This window comes from Rhea pennata, chromosome 20 (assembly GCF_028389875.1).
Source record: "Rhea pennata isolate bPtePen1 chromosome 20, bPtePen1.pri, whole genome shotgun sequence".
Lineage (NCBI taxonomy): Eukaryota > Metazoa > Chordata > Aves > Rheiformes > Rheidae > Rhea > Rhea pennata.
In genome coordinates, this window is record NC_084682.1 from 9,617,600 (window position 1) to 9,634,742 (window position 17,143).

General features: G+C 46.5%; 1 protein-coding gene across 1 annotated transcript in view; it reads right to left on the minus strand.

Annotated features, from left to right (window-relative positions):
- Positions 1–14,638, minus strand: part of CASTOR2 (cytosolic arginine sensor for mTORC1 subunit 2) — a 109,123-nt gene extending 94,485 nt beyond the window's left edge. Inside the window, exon 1 of the mRNA XM_062592862.1 lies at positions 14,307–14,638. Coding sequence (XP_062448846.1) covers positions 14,307–14,419 — 113 coding nt within the window. The 5' untranslated portion in view covers positions 14,420–14,638. The remainder of the gene's footprint in view (positions 1–14,306) is intronic.
- Positions 14,639–17,143: the final 2,505 nt, after the last annotated feature.

A 17,143-nucleotide genomic window follows, 5' to 3' on the forward strand; every position in this document is an offset into this window, starting at 1 on the left:
CGGTGATGGCGTGGGAAGAACCAGCTCCCATCTCCACAGCAGCCCAGACCACCACCAGCTACAGAAGTCCATCCAAGTAAGCAGGTGGTCATTTAATCAACACAACTTCTATGGCTACAGTGCTGGATTTATCCGAGCTACCTCTCTTCAAGCTATAGATATGTCACTGCAGCACACGGTTGGTCTTGAGATAGGAAGTTTTAGCCTTCCATCTACACATTTAAAGAATAGATTTAGCTGTATGGTTTAGTAAAAGCTATTTGTCTACCTGTGGACCCTTAGTCGTGGACATCTGTAGGTCCCCCTCTTCCTCCTCCTCCCTCTGGCTCCCTGCGTGCCTGCAGGTAAACCAGGCAATTTTTCTGTGTCTAAATTCCACATTTGTGTAACAGAGATAATCACTCTTTGCTACTGCAGAGGGCCACGGTCAGGCTATGTTTACTAGTGATTTGCAGGAGTCTAGGTACTATAGATGAGCATCAAAGAAAACCACCCCCTGCAAATGCTTTATGAAAAACAAATGCTCATAAAGAAAAGTGATTGCAGTTTCTGCTCCCCAGCAGTTACCACCATCAAGAGCAGCATTTTAACAAAGATCCTACAAATGGGAAGGAGGGGGTGGGGGGGAAAGAGCAACAATTTGACAATGTCCCTTCAAGACTCAGCTTTTAACTTGACATGAAAAAAAAGCACGCGGAGAGAACCGCATACAATAAAGATAATGACAAAGCAACAGAACAAAAAAGGTGGGCAATATTGAACCTGCTGGCTTAAAAAAATAATTACAGTGCACTCAATTTGCCGGTTCTGTAGGTGACGTGACAGGTGCTCAGTTCGCTTTGGGACGACAAGGGAGCAGAACGATTAGCAGGGAACGGTGACAGCGACCGGAGAGCCGGTAAGTTATTAAGCCAAACAACGCATCGCTATCACGAGCGAGCCAGCGCGTGAACTGTGATTTCCTTGAAAGCCGAGCAGGGCATGATTACACTCATCCACGCAGCCGCCCCGCTGGCAGCTCGGCTGTCTGCTACTGTCCCGGGAGCCTCCGGCGTCGCAGCGCCCGGCCCGCAGCCGGCTGGCAGCGCGTTCCTCGCGTCCAGCCTCCACCACGGCACCTACCACCCAAGGCACAGCGGGAAGCGAAACGCTCTCCGTCCTGCAGTGCTGCTGTCAGAGTCCCCCAAAAACGTGTTTTCCTTTTTCACCAGGAGCTCATTCTCCTCTCATTTCTCGCAGGGAGAATTTCCATTTCAACAGCACTCTGACTTTGGAATGACACATACAGGCACGTATATATATGTTATACATGTATATACATACATGTGCATGTGTCTGCATATAGCATAAGCCTGTGTGCATAGACACATACATACACACAAGCGTGTGTATATTGCACAAACTATATACATACACAACATACACACACATCCATATACACACACATACATAAATATAAAACCACGCAGATATACAAGGACCTTCCCAGCTGCTTGCTTTCTGACTCTCAGGAAGACCTCTGTTACTACCAGAAGCCCAAATGGTTGTTTCTCAACCCTAATATCAGAAGGTATAAGCCAAAAAGAATAAAGCACACAACCACTAACGAACCTAGGAAAATTAGGAATAGAAGAGGGGAGAGGAGGAGGAAAAAATTTTAACACGCAGCCAGCAGTTACACGACAAGGATTTAATGTGGCCGGTACGAGCACGGACGGGAAGGCTTTCACCTCTCCTGCTGAGCAGAGGCAGTTCCACGGGCAGTGCAGGGCTGGAGGTCCCGCCGCAGACCTGCTCTGCAAGACGAGTGTTGACCCCCTACGTGCCTCAGTTCCCCCCCAGCAGCGCCTCCTCGCCTCGCAGGGACGCGGGGCTGGAGAGACAGAGCTACGCGCAGCCCTGCACCCGCGGGGTTACGGCGAGAGAGGCAAGAACAAGAGCCCCATCTTCGCAGGACCGAGCCTCCCCCTTGGTGCTTTGTATACCACGCTTTGGTCCTGCAAGGTGGTCAGCTAGTCACTACAGGAAGGAAAATTTTTAAAGCCCTAAGTGTCTTCCCCTCCCACGGCAACAGGCATTTCCGAGCTGGAGCCCCGCTGGTGTCCAACGAGCCTCAGGGTGCCAAGTCTTTTCTTTTTCTTCCCCCTCCCCCAAGCGGGACGTAGGTGATTCTGAAAATATTACCGTGTACCTCACGTTAGATGTACTAGAGAATGAACACCGAACGGGAAGAAAACCTGACACTAGGAACATTTGACAAGTGCTTAAAGGTAGGTTCTAATTCATTTTAAACTTTGTTTTATGTAAGACTTATTTAAGTAGCACCATGAAATTCTTTCTTTGTCCTTTTCTCTGTGCTGATCCTGCAGGAAATGTATAATCAGTAATATGGTTAAACAAACCAAGAGAAAAGTACCACTCTATTTTGAATCCATTCTATTCCTGTCATTGGGATTTTTTTAAACACAGAACTCAAGTCTAAGGGAAAAAATTGTTACAGTTGGAATTAAAAACACAAAATGAGCAAATGTAATACTCACAATACACTAGCAGCACACAGGATGAGCCTATAGGCTGGAACAAAGCAAAGACCATTCCCATCCCCACAGCCCATATATTTATAAAGAAATTATTTCTATCCTACAGTGAGACCTAATAATCTGAGCATCTTCCTGGGCAGCATGGAAAGGTGAAAAAGTCAATCATTTCTACTCCAACATTAAAATTAACCATCCCTTAGCTGTGCCACTGCAATCGATTATCAAAATTATTTGGCTTTAAAAGGGTTTTTTTTCCCCCCTCCCTCCCTGAACTTGGATCACACTCAGCAAGTTGACAGCAACCTCCACAACACTGGAGGTGGGAACAGTTGACTTGGGGCCAGGAATTTCATCAACTGCTTTGCTATGATCCTCTAACTACACGCTCCCTTATTCAGCCAACGGAGACTATGCCTAAAGATAGCGTCATTAACTGTTTTAAACACCGCGGCCATCTGAAAATCTGTAAGAAAAATGCATGGTTACGTTCTAGTCAGCAGGAGCTTGAAAAGAGAAAAACAGCAGTAATATGCCATGGAAGGCTATCAAACATGCATTAACAGCCAAAGATGTATTAGTCTAAAGCCTCAAAAAAACACTGAAAACATAGGAGAAAAATGAATTTAAAGCATATGCTCACGTACATCTCAAAAGGACAAACTCAAACAAAGCATTTATGCATATGCATACATGCTATTTATTATTCCTGACATTTTTTTCCTGTTTTCTCCCTAATAATTAGGTCATTATCACCTTTACAATGGGATAGGCATTCAAAACCCACTGCTTCACAAGATCATTAAAAGCTAACAGATAACCATATTGTTTTGGAACCATTTCATATTTAAATTATTGCCCAAGATCACAATCCAAGCACCATCAAAGCCTTTCAAAGGGGTACAGGACACACAAAGTCCTCTCACATTAGGCACTCCAGGCCGATTTCACACCCCTGTGCAAAGGAGAAGTATTTCTGGCTTTCGACAAGGATTCAGCACCCACCACGCAATGCTGTACGTGAACAGCTTCAAACACGTAATATTGGGACTAGATTCCATTGGAATGCTTTCCCCCAGCTACAGCAAGGACGTAAATAAAGCTCCTATGTAGTCAGTCAGGGTAGAGGTGACTTCATTAAGCTTCTACATCCACCTAACCCCTTGCAAATGGAAATTCAGCCATCTGCACCGAGGTGAGCACCTGCCCTTTCCCACGGCCAGCCTTGTTCTCATCCAGCAACGGAATTTTGTGGCTTCTGGTTTAAGTTAGAGGAGCCTCAAGGCTGCTCTAACGTCAGCTAGGTTTTATGGTTCACTACGGTCAACAGTGAGGATTACATGAAATGCTCACATGGAAACTTGAAGGACCAATAATTAGTATAGTAGACAGTTTTTCCTCCATACAGACAATTTCTTTCTCCAAAACAAGCTGAGAGGCTGTATAATCTCACTCTAGCATTCAAAAAAAAAAGCTGTCTGTCCTGTTTACATGAGACATTAAATCACAAATTATAACGCTGTATGGAAAGCGATACCAAACACAACAACACATCAGCAAGATCAACAGACTGTCAACACGCACAGGAGTAAAGCCACACGCACAGCGTCAGGTACAAGATCTGACTGGACAAGATGCTCAGTATCCTGCTCAAATTTACTCTCCCTTGAGCGGAGGGTTGGACTAGATGATCTTCAAAGATCTTTTTCAACCTCAACCATTCTAGGAAGATTTTTTATTTTGTGAAGATGACACAATACCAGGCTTAGAGCGAGTGCAACACACCAAGGCTCAGACTGCACTACAACGTCATCAAAGTCCTGCCTGAGGCTCCCGCGTTGTTGTCAGATATCCACCCTCTTTCACCAGGCCAACCTTGGCCTTTGGCACCTTTCCTCCCTTCCTCCTCGCCCCCCTCAAAGTAACCATAAAGCTGGCTTTGGTCAAGCTGAATTCTTGCTAACCTCTTCTGCACTCTTTATTCTAGTCTAATAAAGTGGTTCCTGGCAGCTATCAAAATACTATGACACCTGTATGCCAGAGACTCTTAAAAAATCCAGTAAACAACAACAACAAAAAAAATCCCCATGTTGAAAATAATGCTCTGTTCTCTAGGAATGCAGTTGTTCTGTACATCTGTAACTACCATTACGTTGCTTACAGTGTCGGCAGCCCAAAATCCATTTCATATGCCAAAAGGATCTATTAATTTCCTTTGCACAGAAATCTTTATAGACAGTCTACACTGATGAGTTTTGCCTTTAAAAAAAAAAAGGCCACTTAACAAAAACAATCATCCATCTCAATTTGTGTCCCCATAGCCCATAAAAGGTAAGTATTGCAAAACATTTTCACCACGCACTGTGGGAAAGCAGGCACTGACCACTCTAAAACCGGTGGTGGACTCAAGAGAGGAGGTGCCACTGGGGCATGGTTTCACCCCTTGCAAGCTAGGCAGAAGCAGACAGCCCATGCACATATACACTCTGAAGGGCATACAGAAATGTCAAACAGTTAAGAACATGCAACGCAAAATGTTTCAGGGTATACCAGAATCTGCTCTATATTTATACCCTCAGTGGCAAGAGATGGGTTAATTTTAACACTCCTGTTGTACGGTCAAGGAGTTTGGACACGAAAACAAGGAAAGCACATTTCAGCTTCAGTAGATCTGATTTAAAGCTATCTGAAGTCATTTCTGGAGTGACGGCAATCCTGATGCACAGAAAATAATTCAAATAAGTCAAGATATACTGAAAATAATTCATATAAGAATTAAGACTCAAAAGAACCACGTTTGCTGCTGAAACTCCAAAGAAAATTTAACAAGTCAATTGAGGAGAAATCAGTGACAAAGCAACTGGAACTGGTCCATTTACGCAAGAAGCCAGATTTTGACAGCAATAGCATCTTCCGCAAGGAGACAGAATATTTCATTTCAAATTACTCAGTTTAGTTTACGATGATCGCTAGTTCACTCCAGGTTGAGAAACAAATTAGGAACTTTAAAAAAGCAAGTAAACTTGTTTTTTCCTTCCAGTTTGCGAACAAGAAGGAGGTGTGGGAGGCTGAGATCAGTAGCTCTAATGTCTTGACAAGCATGGGCTTAAGTCACCATCAGTTTGTTTCACTAAGTACAGATCATACTAAACTGGTTAGTTGTAAATGCAAAATAGGCTCAGATAATTTTTTCTAAGTATTCAGCACACACAACATTGTTTCTTAGTTTAAAAAAATGCAGTAAATGAAAAAGCTTGTTTTCCATGTTATAATCACATTTCAATTTCCACCCAAAAGCATCCTGAAAAAGATCACAGCTAAAAGATTAATCATGTAATAAATAAGTCATCCATCATTTTCTAAAAAAGCATAAAGGCTGAGTAAGTCTATGTTAATGTATACAGCTGCTCAGATGCATACAGAGTCTATCCTTATTATTATTAAGAATAACCTTTTTTTCCTTCTGCCAAGACGACATTTATTTTCAAGAGAGTGCTTTAAATGTGATCAACGGAGGAGAGTCAATCTTTATTCAGGAAGAAAAATAAAAACTACAAATGTGAAAGACGACGAACACGGGCCATTTTGGTCAAGGTCTCCGACTTGTTGACTTCAACCAACTCGCCCCGTAAAACAGGACTTACCTGTGGCATAATAGAGGGTTGAACACTGATCTTTTAACCACAGAAAATCAGTGTATATCACTACCTAGATTCTCTGCAATATAATATTTCTGAAAACCCAGAACAGAGAGACAGGGAAGGAGACTCACACCTACGTCTTAACTGCTCAACCCATGTCAAAACTTGTAAGGTTTCCCCTCCCATCTTCAGAAATTCCCCCAGCATCTTTTTTTAATTCACCTATTTGAATACTTTATGTAAGACTTAATTTAGACTAAAAGGCAACCTTCGAGTGTCACGGCTCGCAGCATCTTATGACCTCTCTAGCATCCTCTGCAGCAGCGCGGACACCACAACTTTGCAGATAACAAAAAAGAACATTTTCTTCACTGTCACACCTTGATCAAACACACGTTCCCACTGACATAATGGTTGGGCTCCTATTCATAAACAACTCGTATCACAGGAATTTGGGTCAAGGACAGCCTACCAGCAATAACAGCCTACATCTCCCCACAGGTACTGGCCGAGAGGTAGCACGGTATCTTAGAGACATCTATTCCATCGTATTAGGGAAAATTAAATGGACTGGAAAGGATTCTTTAAAACGCCACACCACTCGGCCCACTGAGACATCGCTGAAAAACAGCATCTCAGGAGCCCCCCAAAGGTTAACGGACGGTTTGCCATTGAACTCACCACTTCTCCAGGTGCTAAACCGTGAACCTGGTGTCTTAGCAGTGCTGCTGGGAGCCCTCTCAAGCAGGCTGCAGTTCAGAAAGAGACTTTGTATTTTAAACTCTAGTTAAGCATATTTAATGGACCAAAGTAAGGAAGACAATTCTGGTTGGTAAGGATGTTCAGCCATTTGCTGCTTTTTTTGGATGTAAAAATAAAAACTTTATCAACCAGTACAAAATGTTTATTATACACGAGACCACAAAAACAAAATCAGAGCCTCTGATACCACGGTCAGCAGAGTAAAACTTTGTACAGTCAGTGTGAAACGAGCAGGGGATCATGCAGTCACACACACACAAAAAAAGCCTAACTGATCTTTAGCTCTTTCACGCCACAGTAAAACATTTTGTCCATTAACTGGTTTCTCTCTTAATAACTGTATCTTAGAGTTAGCACGCAAAACCAAGCTAAGCTCAGGGAACGAGGGGAGGAGGAGAGATCTTTTCAGGTTGAAATAACTGCGAACTACAGGCTTGGCTCCGGCGCTGCTGAACTGGGACGGCTGGAGTCGGCTCCTCGCGTATCGCTCCTCTTTCGCCAGCCTTCAGCTCTCAGCAGACCAGAGCCGGAGCTTACGTCGGCTCTGGCAATAAGCAAAAGAACATACCTGCACCATTTCCTACCCCCACCCCCCCAAAAAGGAAAAAAAAAAAAGAGAGAGAAGAAATTGTAGCCCTTGTACAAATATATTAAAACATTGAAACATGCAGGATGATTAAGGAGTTGTGTAATGCACAAATAAGTTAGTGTGTCCAACACGTGCATTCAAACACACACACAAACAGCTGAATTAAGCGGAAAGATTTACATATATACGGAGCACAAACAGGGTACTATCAAATAGTCCCTGTCATCTAACAGGGCCCAATTTAACTTATAGCTCGGTGGAAGGAATAGCTTGTGGATTCAAACTGTCGCATTAATGAACAGCTCAAGCTTTGCGTCATGACGACAAATGTCCAAAAGTCATACTTTTCCTTAACAGACCTGCAGTACTATTGCTCTCCTGCCAAAACGTCAGAGCATCCAAACTTGCAGAAAGAGCCGTCTAGGAGCTAATTAAGGCCAGATTTTTCACTTAAATATCAACTTTCATCTGAAGTAACATAATAAATAAATGTACACTTGAAGGGTGTTTCACTGAGTTACATGGCAAAAGATAAGTATTTTCCCCCCTTTTTTATTTCTCAGTTCAACGTCAGTGGGCACCAGCATTGCCTTTACACCACTGATTTCGTACCTCATCCCCAGATGATGCATTATGTCTACGCAACAGCTCTGCCAATAGATAGGAACAGTTTTGCATGGTAAATAAGGAATAACCACCATCTCACTTCAAGCTAGAGCCAGGTATTTATTTATTTAAAAGGCAAATGTCCAAGTTCAGAGAGGGAAAAAGATCTTAAAAAACAAGCAGTCCTGAAACAATGACCGACATCTAAACCAACGTTTCTCCAGCAACACATTGCTCCCTGGCATTATGCCGTGGGATTGATCCAGTGCCTTTGTTCCACCTCTTGAATCCCATTTGGTTTCTAAGCGCTTAAAGATAAACAACAGGAGACCATCAGGAAAGAAACCTGCTCTTTCCAAGCCTCTGTATATTAAAATACGGAAGAAGGTCCCTGCAGTTGCGGGTGCAGCAGCAGTTGGAGCACCGAGCAGTCCTAAGCATGGATTGACAATATTCACAATCAAAGCGCTTATGTCCTTCATTAGGCCCAAATAAGTAACATTTATTCCATTCTTTTTCACCTATTCTCATCAGCTCTTACCAGTCCTGAATATCCAGGGGCACATTCAGCACCATACGTGCACATGGGAACACAAATCCAGGGGCACAGCACCTCAGAGAAGGACAGGCAAAAGGTTTTAGCCATCAGGTTACCTGTATCTCCAGCCCCTCAGGGGGTCTGGACATGAGCACTCACCTCCTTCCTGAACAGATGGACAATAAGCCAAACAGAAAAAGAAGTCCCTACACCTCTGATACTGCACCCCCTTCACATTCCCCCCAACCAAGGGGCATAGAATTGTTTGTCACACCAGAAGAAAAACATGAACAACGTGTAAACACTGCCCTATAACCTGCAAAAGCCTTTATCTAGTAGGTCTTACTAGGACATAAGAAAAAAAAAAGGTTTTAACAATGATAGAAACTTGTCTTTGCCAGAAGATCACCCAGCGTTGCAGACCAGTCACTGTTTCATCAGAAAGGATAAATGACACTCATTTGCTTAAGTTTATTCCAAAAGCAACGGACCACTGATCTCCTGAATGTCCTCAAATGATGTGCAGATACATTTTAAGAACTTGTTTGTCCTATTGTGCTCTGAAATCCAAAATAGACCTTTTATCACAGTCTCTCCAGTTGCAGGACTCCTAGACAGTAAACAAGTGATCAGAGAACAAGAAACACTTATATTAATAGCAACAACACACTGTGTATAAGCAGAGGTGTCAATTATTACCAACCAAAAGAGAGAGGTTACCAAAAATACCATCGCAAAGTTAGCAGCGATAACAAGCCTAGCTTCGCCCTTTACTGCAAGATTGCAGAAAATCCAGTACGGTTTATCCTCATTTGCTTCTGTTTACATTTTAAGTAGAACGAACATTTCTCAGCCTGTCTTCGCTGTAGGATATGCTCCCTTGGAGCTGCCACGGGACCAGCAGCAGGACAAGGTCCAGTCCGGCTCTCACAGCCGCTCCGGCATTGCGGGGAAGAGCCCCGCTCGTGCCCAGCGCCAAATGGGCCACCTTGCAAAGTGCTCACAAGTCTGCTAGAGGTCACCAACACACCTCGAAAAGAGCTCCTTGGAGAAGGAACCAAGCTGAAAGCTGCTTTGAAAGGGCTGCCTGGGCCACCTCTGTGATGAAGCTCCCATCCTCGCCTACAGGAGCCTGTTCTTCCTCTTCAGCACCTAGGAATAACCAGGGCCAACTCAAAGCAAACAGCCCTGGAAAGTTCTCAATTAAAGATTTTAAAATTTGCCATGCTACATCCATGACCTACAATTATTTTAACTGCACAGACCAGCGAACAACTAACCTCTCCAGCCCAATTATAACTTTATGTCCTTGGAATTTAAAGGATACCTTTCTCCCTTAGCTAGTTTATTTCCCTGTTTACCACCAAATTTTTACATTATGCACAGGACCTGAGAAAGCAAAGGTTACTTGTTAACTCATTGACTGCAGATGTTCAAGGGTCTACCACAGCGTTAGTCAGAAACCAGCAAGCAAAGGATAATCACATTATACAGATACAGGGCTTGGGAGACCCCTGACCCCACTTTATTCTCCAGGACTTAAACTCAGCTATATATATATTTTTATATACACTCAAAAGACAAGGTCAGGCTCACCTCCCCTCTCTAGTGCATGCACTGGTGGCTCGCTGGAAGCGTTACCCAAGACTCACAACTATCCTTCCTCCCGCTCCAGTCAGGTTTAATCCCGAGGCACTAAAGGGAGATGTAGTTAAAACTGTTCAGCAAGCAAGAATAAAAATCCAAGACAGGAGTATAGCAGCATGTTAGCGTGTCTATCAAATCCTCAAACAGGTCATTTGGGTCATTTGTGGCATATCACCCAACAGCAAGAGATAGTTTAAGGCTGACCGAGGAAGCGGAAATCGGAGACACTTAGTTCTGGCGGGAGGGACGTTGGGCTTTTTGTGGCAGTACACAGCTAGCTGAAGGTGGTAGTTCACAGACCAGCACCATTCCCCACCCCAGATAACTAACATTTACAAAAGGAAAAAGACACAATGTTAAAACCAGGCTGCAGTCCTTATTCGTGCACCTGCAAACACACCGCGCACCTTCGGAGTAAGCAAAGGTCCTTGCCACCAAGGATCTGCCGAGCCAGTGCAGTCGGTAAAGCAGCAGGACGACAAGGAGCGCAGCAGCAAGATGATGAGATGTGCAAATCTGCAGCGTGCAACTAGAAATTACACGGAACTGATTTTCTGCTAGGGTGCCTGGCAGAGCACGGTTCAAATCAATAGGTCTGCACTTACTTACACAAGCAGAGCATCACTGCTCAGTGCAACTGCTCAGGAGCTTCACTATTATTTATTACCAGACTACCTGTCTTAAGGCAACTTTGCATAAATTAACTCACGCATAACTTTAAAGTTATTAGCAGTGTTTTTCTTTCAGTGCTGCTCAGCCCACCGTTTTATTCACCGTTGGTCTCACCTCTTCACCTCGTTAACTGCTTTCTTGCTTCTGGCCATCGGAATAGCTCCAAAATTGCTGCTCTTTGTTCAAAAAAAAATACTGCTATTGTAACAGAAGCTAAATTAAAAGACTCATGGCACGAATAAGGGCAGGCTAAGTGGCAAAAGGCCAACTAAGAAGAGGGAGATTTGTTACTTTTCCTTCCCAAGAGGATTAAGAAAAACGTACAAGATTTAAAAATTGTTCCAGCCTTTTTCCCCAGCGTATGGGAACGTGAACAAGATTCAAATCCTCCCAGATAGCTCCTCCGAAGGAAGAGCCTCATGTAAAATTGCAGCGTTTCCTGCATTGCTAACGTTAAGGCAACAATGATGTCATTGCCACCTCTCTGGTGCACATCTGTCCCACAAATTCTTATTTCTTACCGGCAGCCTTGCAGCACAGGTAAAAACTGTCTGAGGTCTCACCTGGAAAAAACATAGCTGGTAAAAGCAACTGGCATCTTTGTTATCTCAGCGGAGAAGATTAGCAGGCTGAGGGCCATCTTCCCCCATCATCCTCCACCTGGTCCATCTCAGATGGGGTGGGTAGGGAGGGGACATCTGCCTTACACCCAAATAATCATTTCCTGGGCACATTCATTTCTTAAAGAAGGAGGGAGAGGAAAGAGCACGTTCACAAATCCATAGTTATGTCTCCCAGAGGCCTTCACCTTTCTCATCTGCATGGTGTCCACCAGAGCAGAAGGCCAGTGGGGCAGGGACCTTATTTGTCCCACAACATGTAAAAGCACTTAACAGAAAGCAACGCTTGGGTACTGTCAACTGTCCTGAAATGGCACGAACAAGGATCCCCTTCTCGCCCCTACATCCCTACTGGCAACAAAAACTCCACCACAAGCAGAAAGGAAAGAAGGAGAAGCTTCCCATGCCAAACAAAAACTTTCCACAAAGCGAGTTTTTGACCCCAACAGGCAAGATGCCACGAAGCCACCAGAAATGCCATCGACAACGCTGGGCATGGGAAGGGCCAGGTACCGCAGGGAACAGCGGCAACGCCGGACCGGCCAGCGCCGTACCCAGCGGCGGACGAGGCGTCACAGCCCAGCGCAAAGGACACATGGTGCCACCCTCATCTGCCCCCGACCGCCCAGCCTTTGGGAGGGGGTGAGAGGGGGAGATACGTCACGTGAAGCAAAAAGACAACTGGACAGTTCCTGAACTAAAATAAAAAAAAACCCCACAAAATAAAAAACACCCCAAAATCAAAACCCATACACCCCAAAACCTGTCTATACATCAGAAGGTACAGATTTAAAGATTTCATTGCTGACATTAATACTGACATTTTAAGCACTGGGAAAGAAAATGTCCTGTTTAGCACCCCTCCACCTCAAATCAGCAACCGCTTTCACTAAGTAATGAAAGAATATGTGAAAAAATAGAATTTTAAGATTTAAGAGCCTTTAACAGCCTGTTGAGCATGCAGGGAGAGCGGTAAACAAGGTGCTGAGATCCATTACACTGCAACCAGCGTCAGCAGCGAGCCAAATGGGACGAGCCCCAAATCAGAGTGAAATTTCAACGCATGAAGTTTAACTGCAAGATAAGGGACTGTAATCAAATTACAACACAAACAGCTCCATTCATCCGAAAGCATTATCGGAGAGAGAGGGCTGCAACGCCGATCGGAATAAAACAATCCAAGAAATAAAAAGCAAATTTATTGTCTATTCATTATTTTCCTGCTGCCAAAGGAAATGCCCCGTCTTCGCACCGAAATTCTAGCTGAGCCAAATCCAGAGAGAAAACCGAGATACTAATTATCAGGCTGGAAAAACAAGACGAGTTGGACTTATATTATTTACATTCCCATTCCTCTTTCTGAATAGACCCACAAAGTCAACAAGGCAACCGAAGTCACAGAAGACGCATTTGCAATTCAAGTTGTTTTCGCTCCGAAAGGCCTAGGCACATCTCAGCCACCCGGTAACCCGGCCAGAGCCCTTTTTTTTTTGTTGTTGTTGTTGTTCTTTCTCCCTAAAGAAAAAAAAATTCTTCGCAGTGCCTTCCAATTTTTTTGGTCTTGGAAAAATAACACAGTATTTTAAAGCGCACGGAGCGCGATGTGTGCCCCCCTCCCCTCCCAGGGCTGGGAAAGCACCTTTTAACACACGCGTTTAGACGATTTGCTTTTTTTAATAAGTGCTGCAAGCAACAACACCGGGGGGGGGGGGGGGGAGGAAGAAACCCTCCTCCTCCTCCTCCTCCTCCTCCCCCTGCCGCCGTTGCCTTTGTTGTCGGGCGCTCGCCCCGCAGCCGGCCCGGCCCCCCCGGGCCATGCCCCCCCCCCGGCCATGCCCCCCCCACCTGTTCCGTGCAGCCCCGCTGCGGTGCCCGGGGGGGGTGGGGGGCGGCCAAGCACCCGGTGGAGGTACCTGGGGGGGGGGGGGGGGGGGTATCTACAGCGTCGCAAATGGGGGGTGTGTGTGCAAACTCCGCGGCTGCCCCTCCATCGCCATCTCTCAGGCTTCACCCCCCGCCCCGCGCAAATCCTGTCTCCGTGCAGCAAGAAGGGTGCCCCCCCCCCCTTAGCGCCCTGCTCCCTTGCAAGGGGGGGTGCTCCCCCCCAACCTTCAGCCCTTTCGCGAAGTGGGGTGCTCCCCTCCCACCCGAGCGCTCTGCCCCTCTGCAGCCAGGAGGCGTGCCCCAGCGTCCTGCCCCCTTGCAAGGAGGGTGCTCTTCCCCCCCCGAGCAGGGGGGAGGGTGCCCTTCACCCCAGCACCCAGCCACCTTTGCAGGAAGGACGGTGCCCCCCCACCCCAGAGTCCTACCCCCTTGCAAAGGGGGTGCTCCCTCCCCAACTCCAGCACCCTGCCCCTGTGCGAGGGGGGTTGCTCCCCCTCGTCTTAGCACCCTGTCCCCTTGCAGGGGGGGGGGTGCTCCCCCCCACACTCCGGCACTCTGTCCCCTTGCAAAGGGGGTGCTCCCCCCTACTCCAGCGCCCTGCCCCCTTGCAAAGGGGGGGTGCTCTCCCTCCCCACCCCCAGCGCCCTGTCCCCTTGCAACGGGGGGGTGCTCCCCCACCCCCAGCGCCCTGTCCCCTTGCAACGGGGGGGGTGCTCCCCCACCCCAGCGCCCTGCCCCATTGCAACGGGGGGTGCTCCCCCACCCCAGCGCCCTGCCCCCGTGCTGCCACCCCCCGCCGCCGGCACCTACCTCGTCTTGGAGGAGAGGAAGGCAAGTTTGATTAATCCATAGGTGAACAGCTGGATGCTCTCCTTGGCTATGCTGGCCACGCGGAGCCGGTGCTCTAGGATGTGCAGTTCCATCTTTTCCTCTTTCTCATTTGTAGTTCATCTATCCCCGGGGGTTATTTTGTGTTTTTGAATGGGGAGGGGGAGGGGGGCTGCTACGCTCGGTGCCTTTTTCCCGTCTCCTCCTCCTCGTCGTCGTCGTCCTCGCCCCGGGGGCGGGGTGGGGGCGCGGGAAGGTGCCGAAGTTGGCGGCGGCCGGCGCGGCGCGGCGCGGCGCGGGCAGGGAGCCGGGGCCGGGGCCCGAGCGCCGGGCAGCTGGGGCTACACTGTAACAAACAACTTGCCACTCAAGCCCGGCCCGGCCCGGCCCGGCCCGGCGCGCCTGCGCCGCGCCGCGCCGCACGCCGGGCGCTGTAGTCCGCGCTGCACCGCGCCGCCCCGCTGCACCGCCCCGCAGCGCCGCCCACCCCGCGCCCTGTGCTTTTTTCCTTTCCTTTTCTTTCTTTTTTTCTTTCTTTTTTAAATTTCTGATCTCCAAATATTTGGAAGTGACCGCCCCTTTTTTTATTCTTCTTCTTTTTTTTTTCCCTTTCATTGCACCTACAGTTCGAGCCAGGTGCAAGAGGTCTAGAAAGTCCTGCACTGCTCGAGAGTGCAAGGTCAAAGGTTTCAGTAACTAGGGAAATATTCACATCTTACCCTGTTTGTTCTTCTAAATATGGTTGATATGGAGCCCTTGACAACTTCTATGGATACTCCCCACCCCACCCCACAAAAAAAAACAAAAAAAAAAAAAAAAAAAAACAGTTTGCATAAAAGTATTACAGAAGTGAACACGCAGTTTTTGTTTGAGAACGTAAACACAAGCTTTGGGGGCATGCAACAGTTTGTAAGGTTGGATGGTGTCCCATCCCCCATCAAGCTCATGCTGGGGAAATGGAAGGACACAAGCCCCCTCCCCCCAGTGCTGCACACGGAGATGACCATGGGGCGGACGAGCCCTCGACCCAGTGCCCAGAAACAGGGCCTCGCCACAGCTTGCCCCATGCCACAGAGGCCAAAACGGGCAGTAAGGTTGGGCTTGCAATATTCTTGAAACAGGACTTGGGCTGAAAACCCAGTTTGAAACTTCCACCTGGAAGGGCTCCCTCTGACTTTGGATCAAAATCGAATGCCTTTAACAATAATAATAATATGTAGATCATTAGGACACCTAGGTCACTTTGCATCAGTAGATCTCCAACAGGCCTTATAAAGGGCTTCAATAACAAAATTTGTGTTGTACAGATGGGGAAACCAAGGCACAGAGTGTGTCCAAGCACAGCCAGGGCTCAGTTGGCTGAGCCCCTCTCCAGGCCACTCTTCTTCCCTGTGTAGACAGGCGAGTGTTGGTGGTTGTGAATTCAGATTTTCAGGCTGGTCTATGTTCTTACGGCAGAAGTCCCATCAAATTCAGCTCTGGAGACATGTCTCTGAAGCCAGAGTTTTCAAACCTTTTGATTCGGTTTGTTCCCGTGGGACGGCTGTACTTCCCCCTCTGGATACAACTGCGCTTCCTCTGCCTATGGCCAGACTTCCGAGACCATCTTAATACTGTTATATCTCCAATGGGGAAACCTGAAATTAGAGGCATTCATATCAATAGTTAGTCTGAAATCATTCAGGGGAAAAGCAACAAGGATAAAATATCAATTATTTTATTTTTAAAAAGCCTTTAAAAAACGAGGACTTATTTTTTCTCATTGCCTCGCACAGAAGTTCAGATAACGGTAGGCACTGCAATTTTGGAAGCTGAAGAGGGCTTTTAACCTGCATCCACTGCTAATTCAAGGCCTTGCTCTTCAAAGTGCTGAATGTATCTGTGCCCGGCTACAAAAAGCGCCTGCACCTGCATCTGCAAATCACAGATATCTCTGCTCCTCGTGGCTGGTGCAGACCACAGAGCCCAGAAGGAAGCAGCCAGGGACAAAACACTCACTGTCAAGGTTGCTGTGAGCTTCCCGAGGAAATCAGACAAACGCAGCCTGAATCGCTGCTAGGAAGTACTGCAAAACTTTCCTCTTTCACAAAATTTTCCATCATAACCAGGACAACATGCACAGGATCAACCGTTCCCCTTCCCACTCAAAGAAAAAAATATTCTGCCTTCAAGCAGAACTTTCTCAGCCCAGAGAGGCCAGAGACTTCAGGAAAGCCACCAGGGATTATGCTATTACCAGTCTAGTTACCACAGAAAATGCTTACATATAACAACGAGAGATGGTAGAACAGACCCAAAGGTAAAATCAAAGAGGACCTTCTGAAGCAAGGAAATCATCGGAGACTTTTGTTCTGCCTGCAGGGAAGGAGAAAAGAGGCCCTGATGAAGTCATCTGGATTTACTAAAAAAAGAAGAATCAAGCAAACAAGCAAAAAAATCCCCCCAAACCCACAAAACATAAAAAATACTCCTTTGTTTTGTAAGTTTACATCTGGTGCTCTCCAAAATTGCAATTTCTTTCCTGGGTCTGATCAACTGCTAGAGTTCTCCAAGTTTTTCAAAGAAGGCCTGAAGGCCTCTTTGAGCTGGAAACACAGACACAGACTTCATGGCTACATGAACCTTCACATAGTTGACCAGGGGAAGCTTTAGGGAAAAAACAAAGTCCCACCAACACCCAACGCAATTTTCTACACGTGAAACATATGCCTAGCTCAGCACAGGCAAAGTTTTCTAGAGCAGGCAACCTGGCAATAAACCAAAATGCCGTTAGGTGCCCTCTCCTCCGGTTGTGATGAGTACCTTGTTGCCAGGTGTAT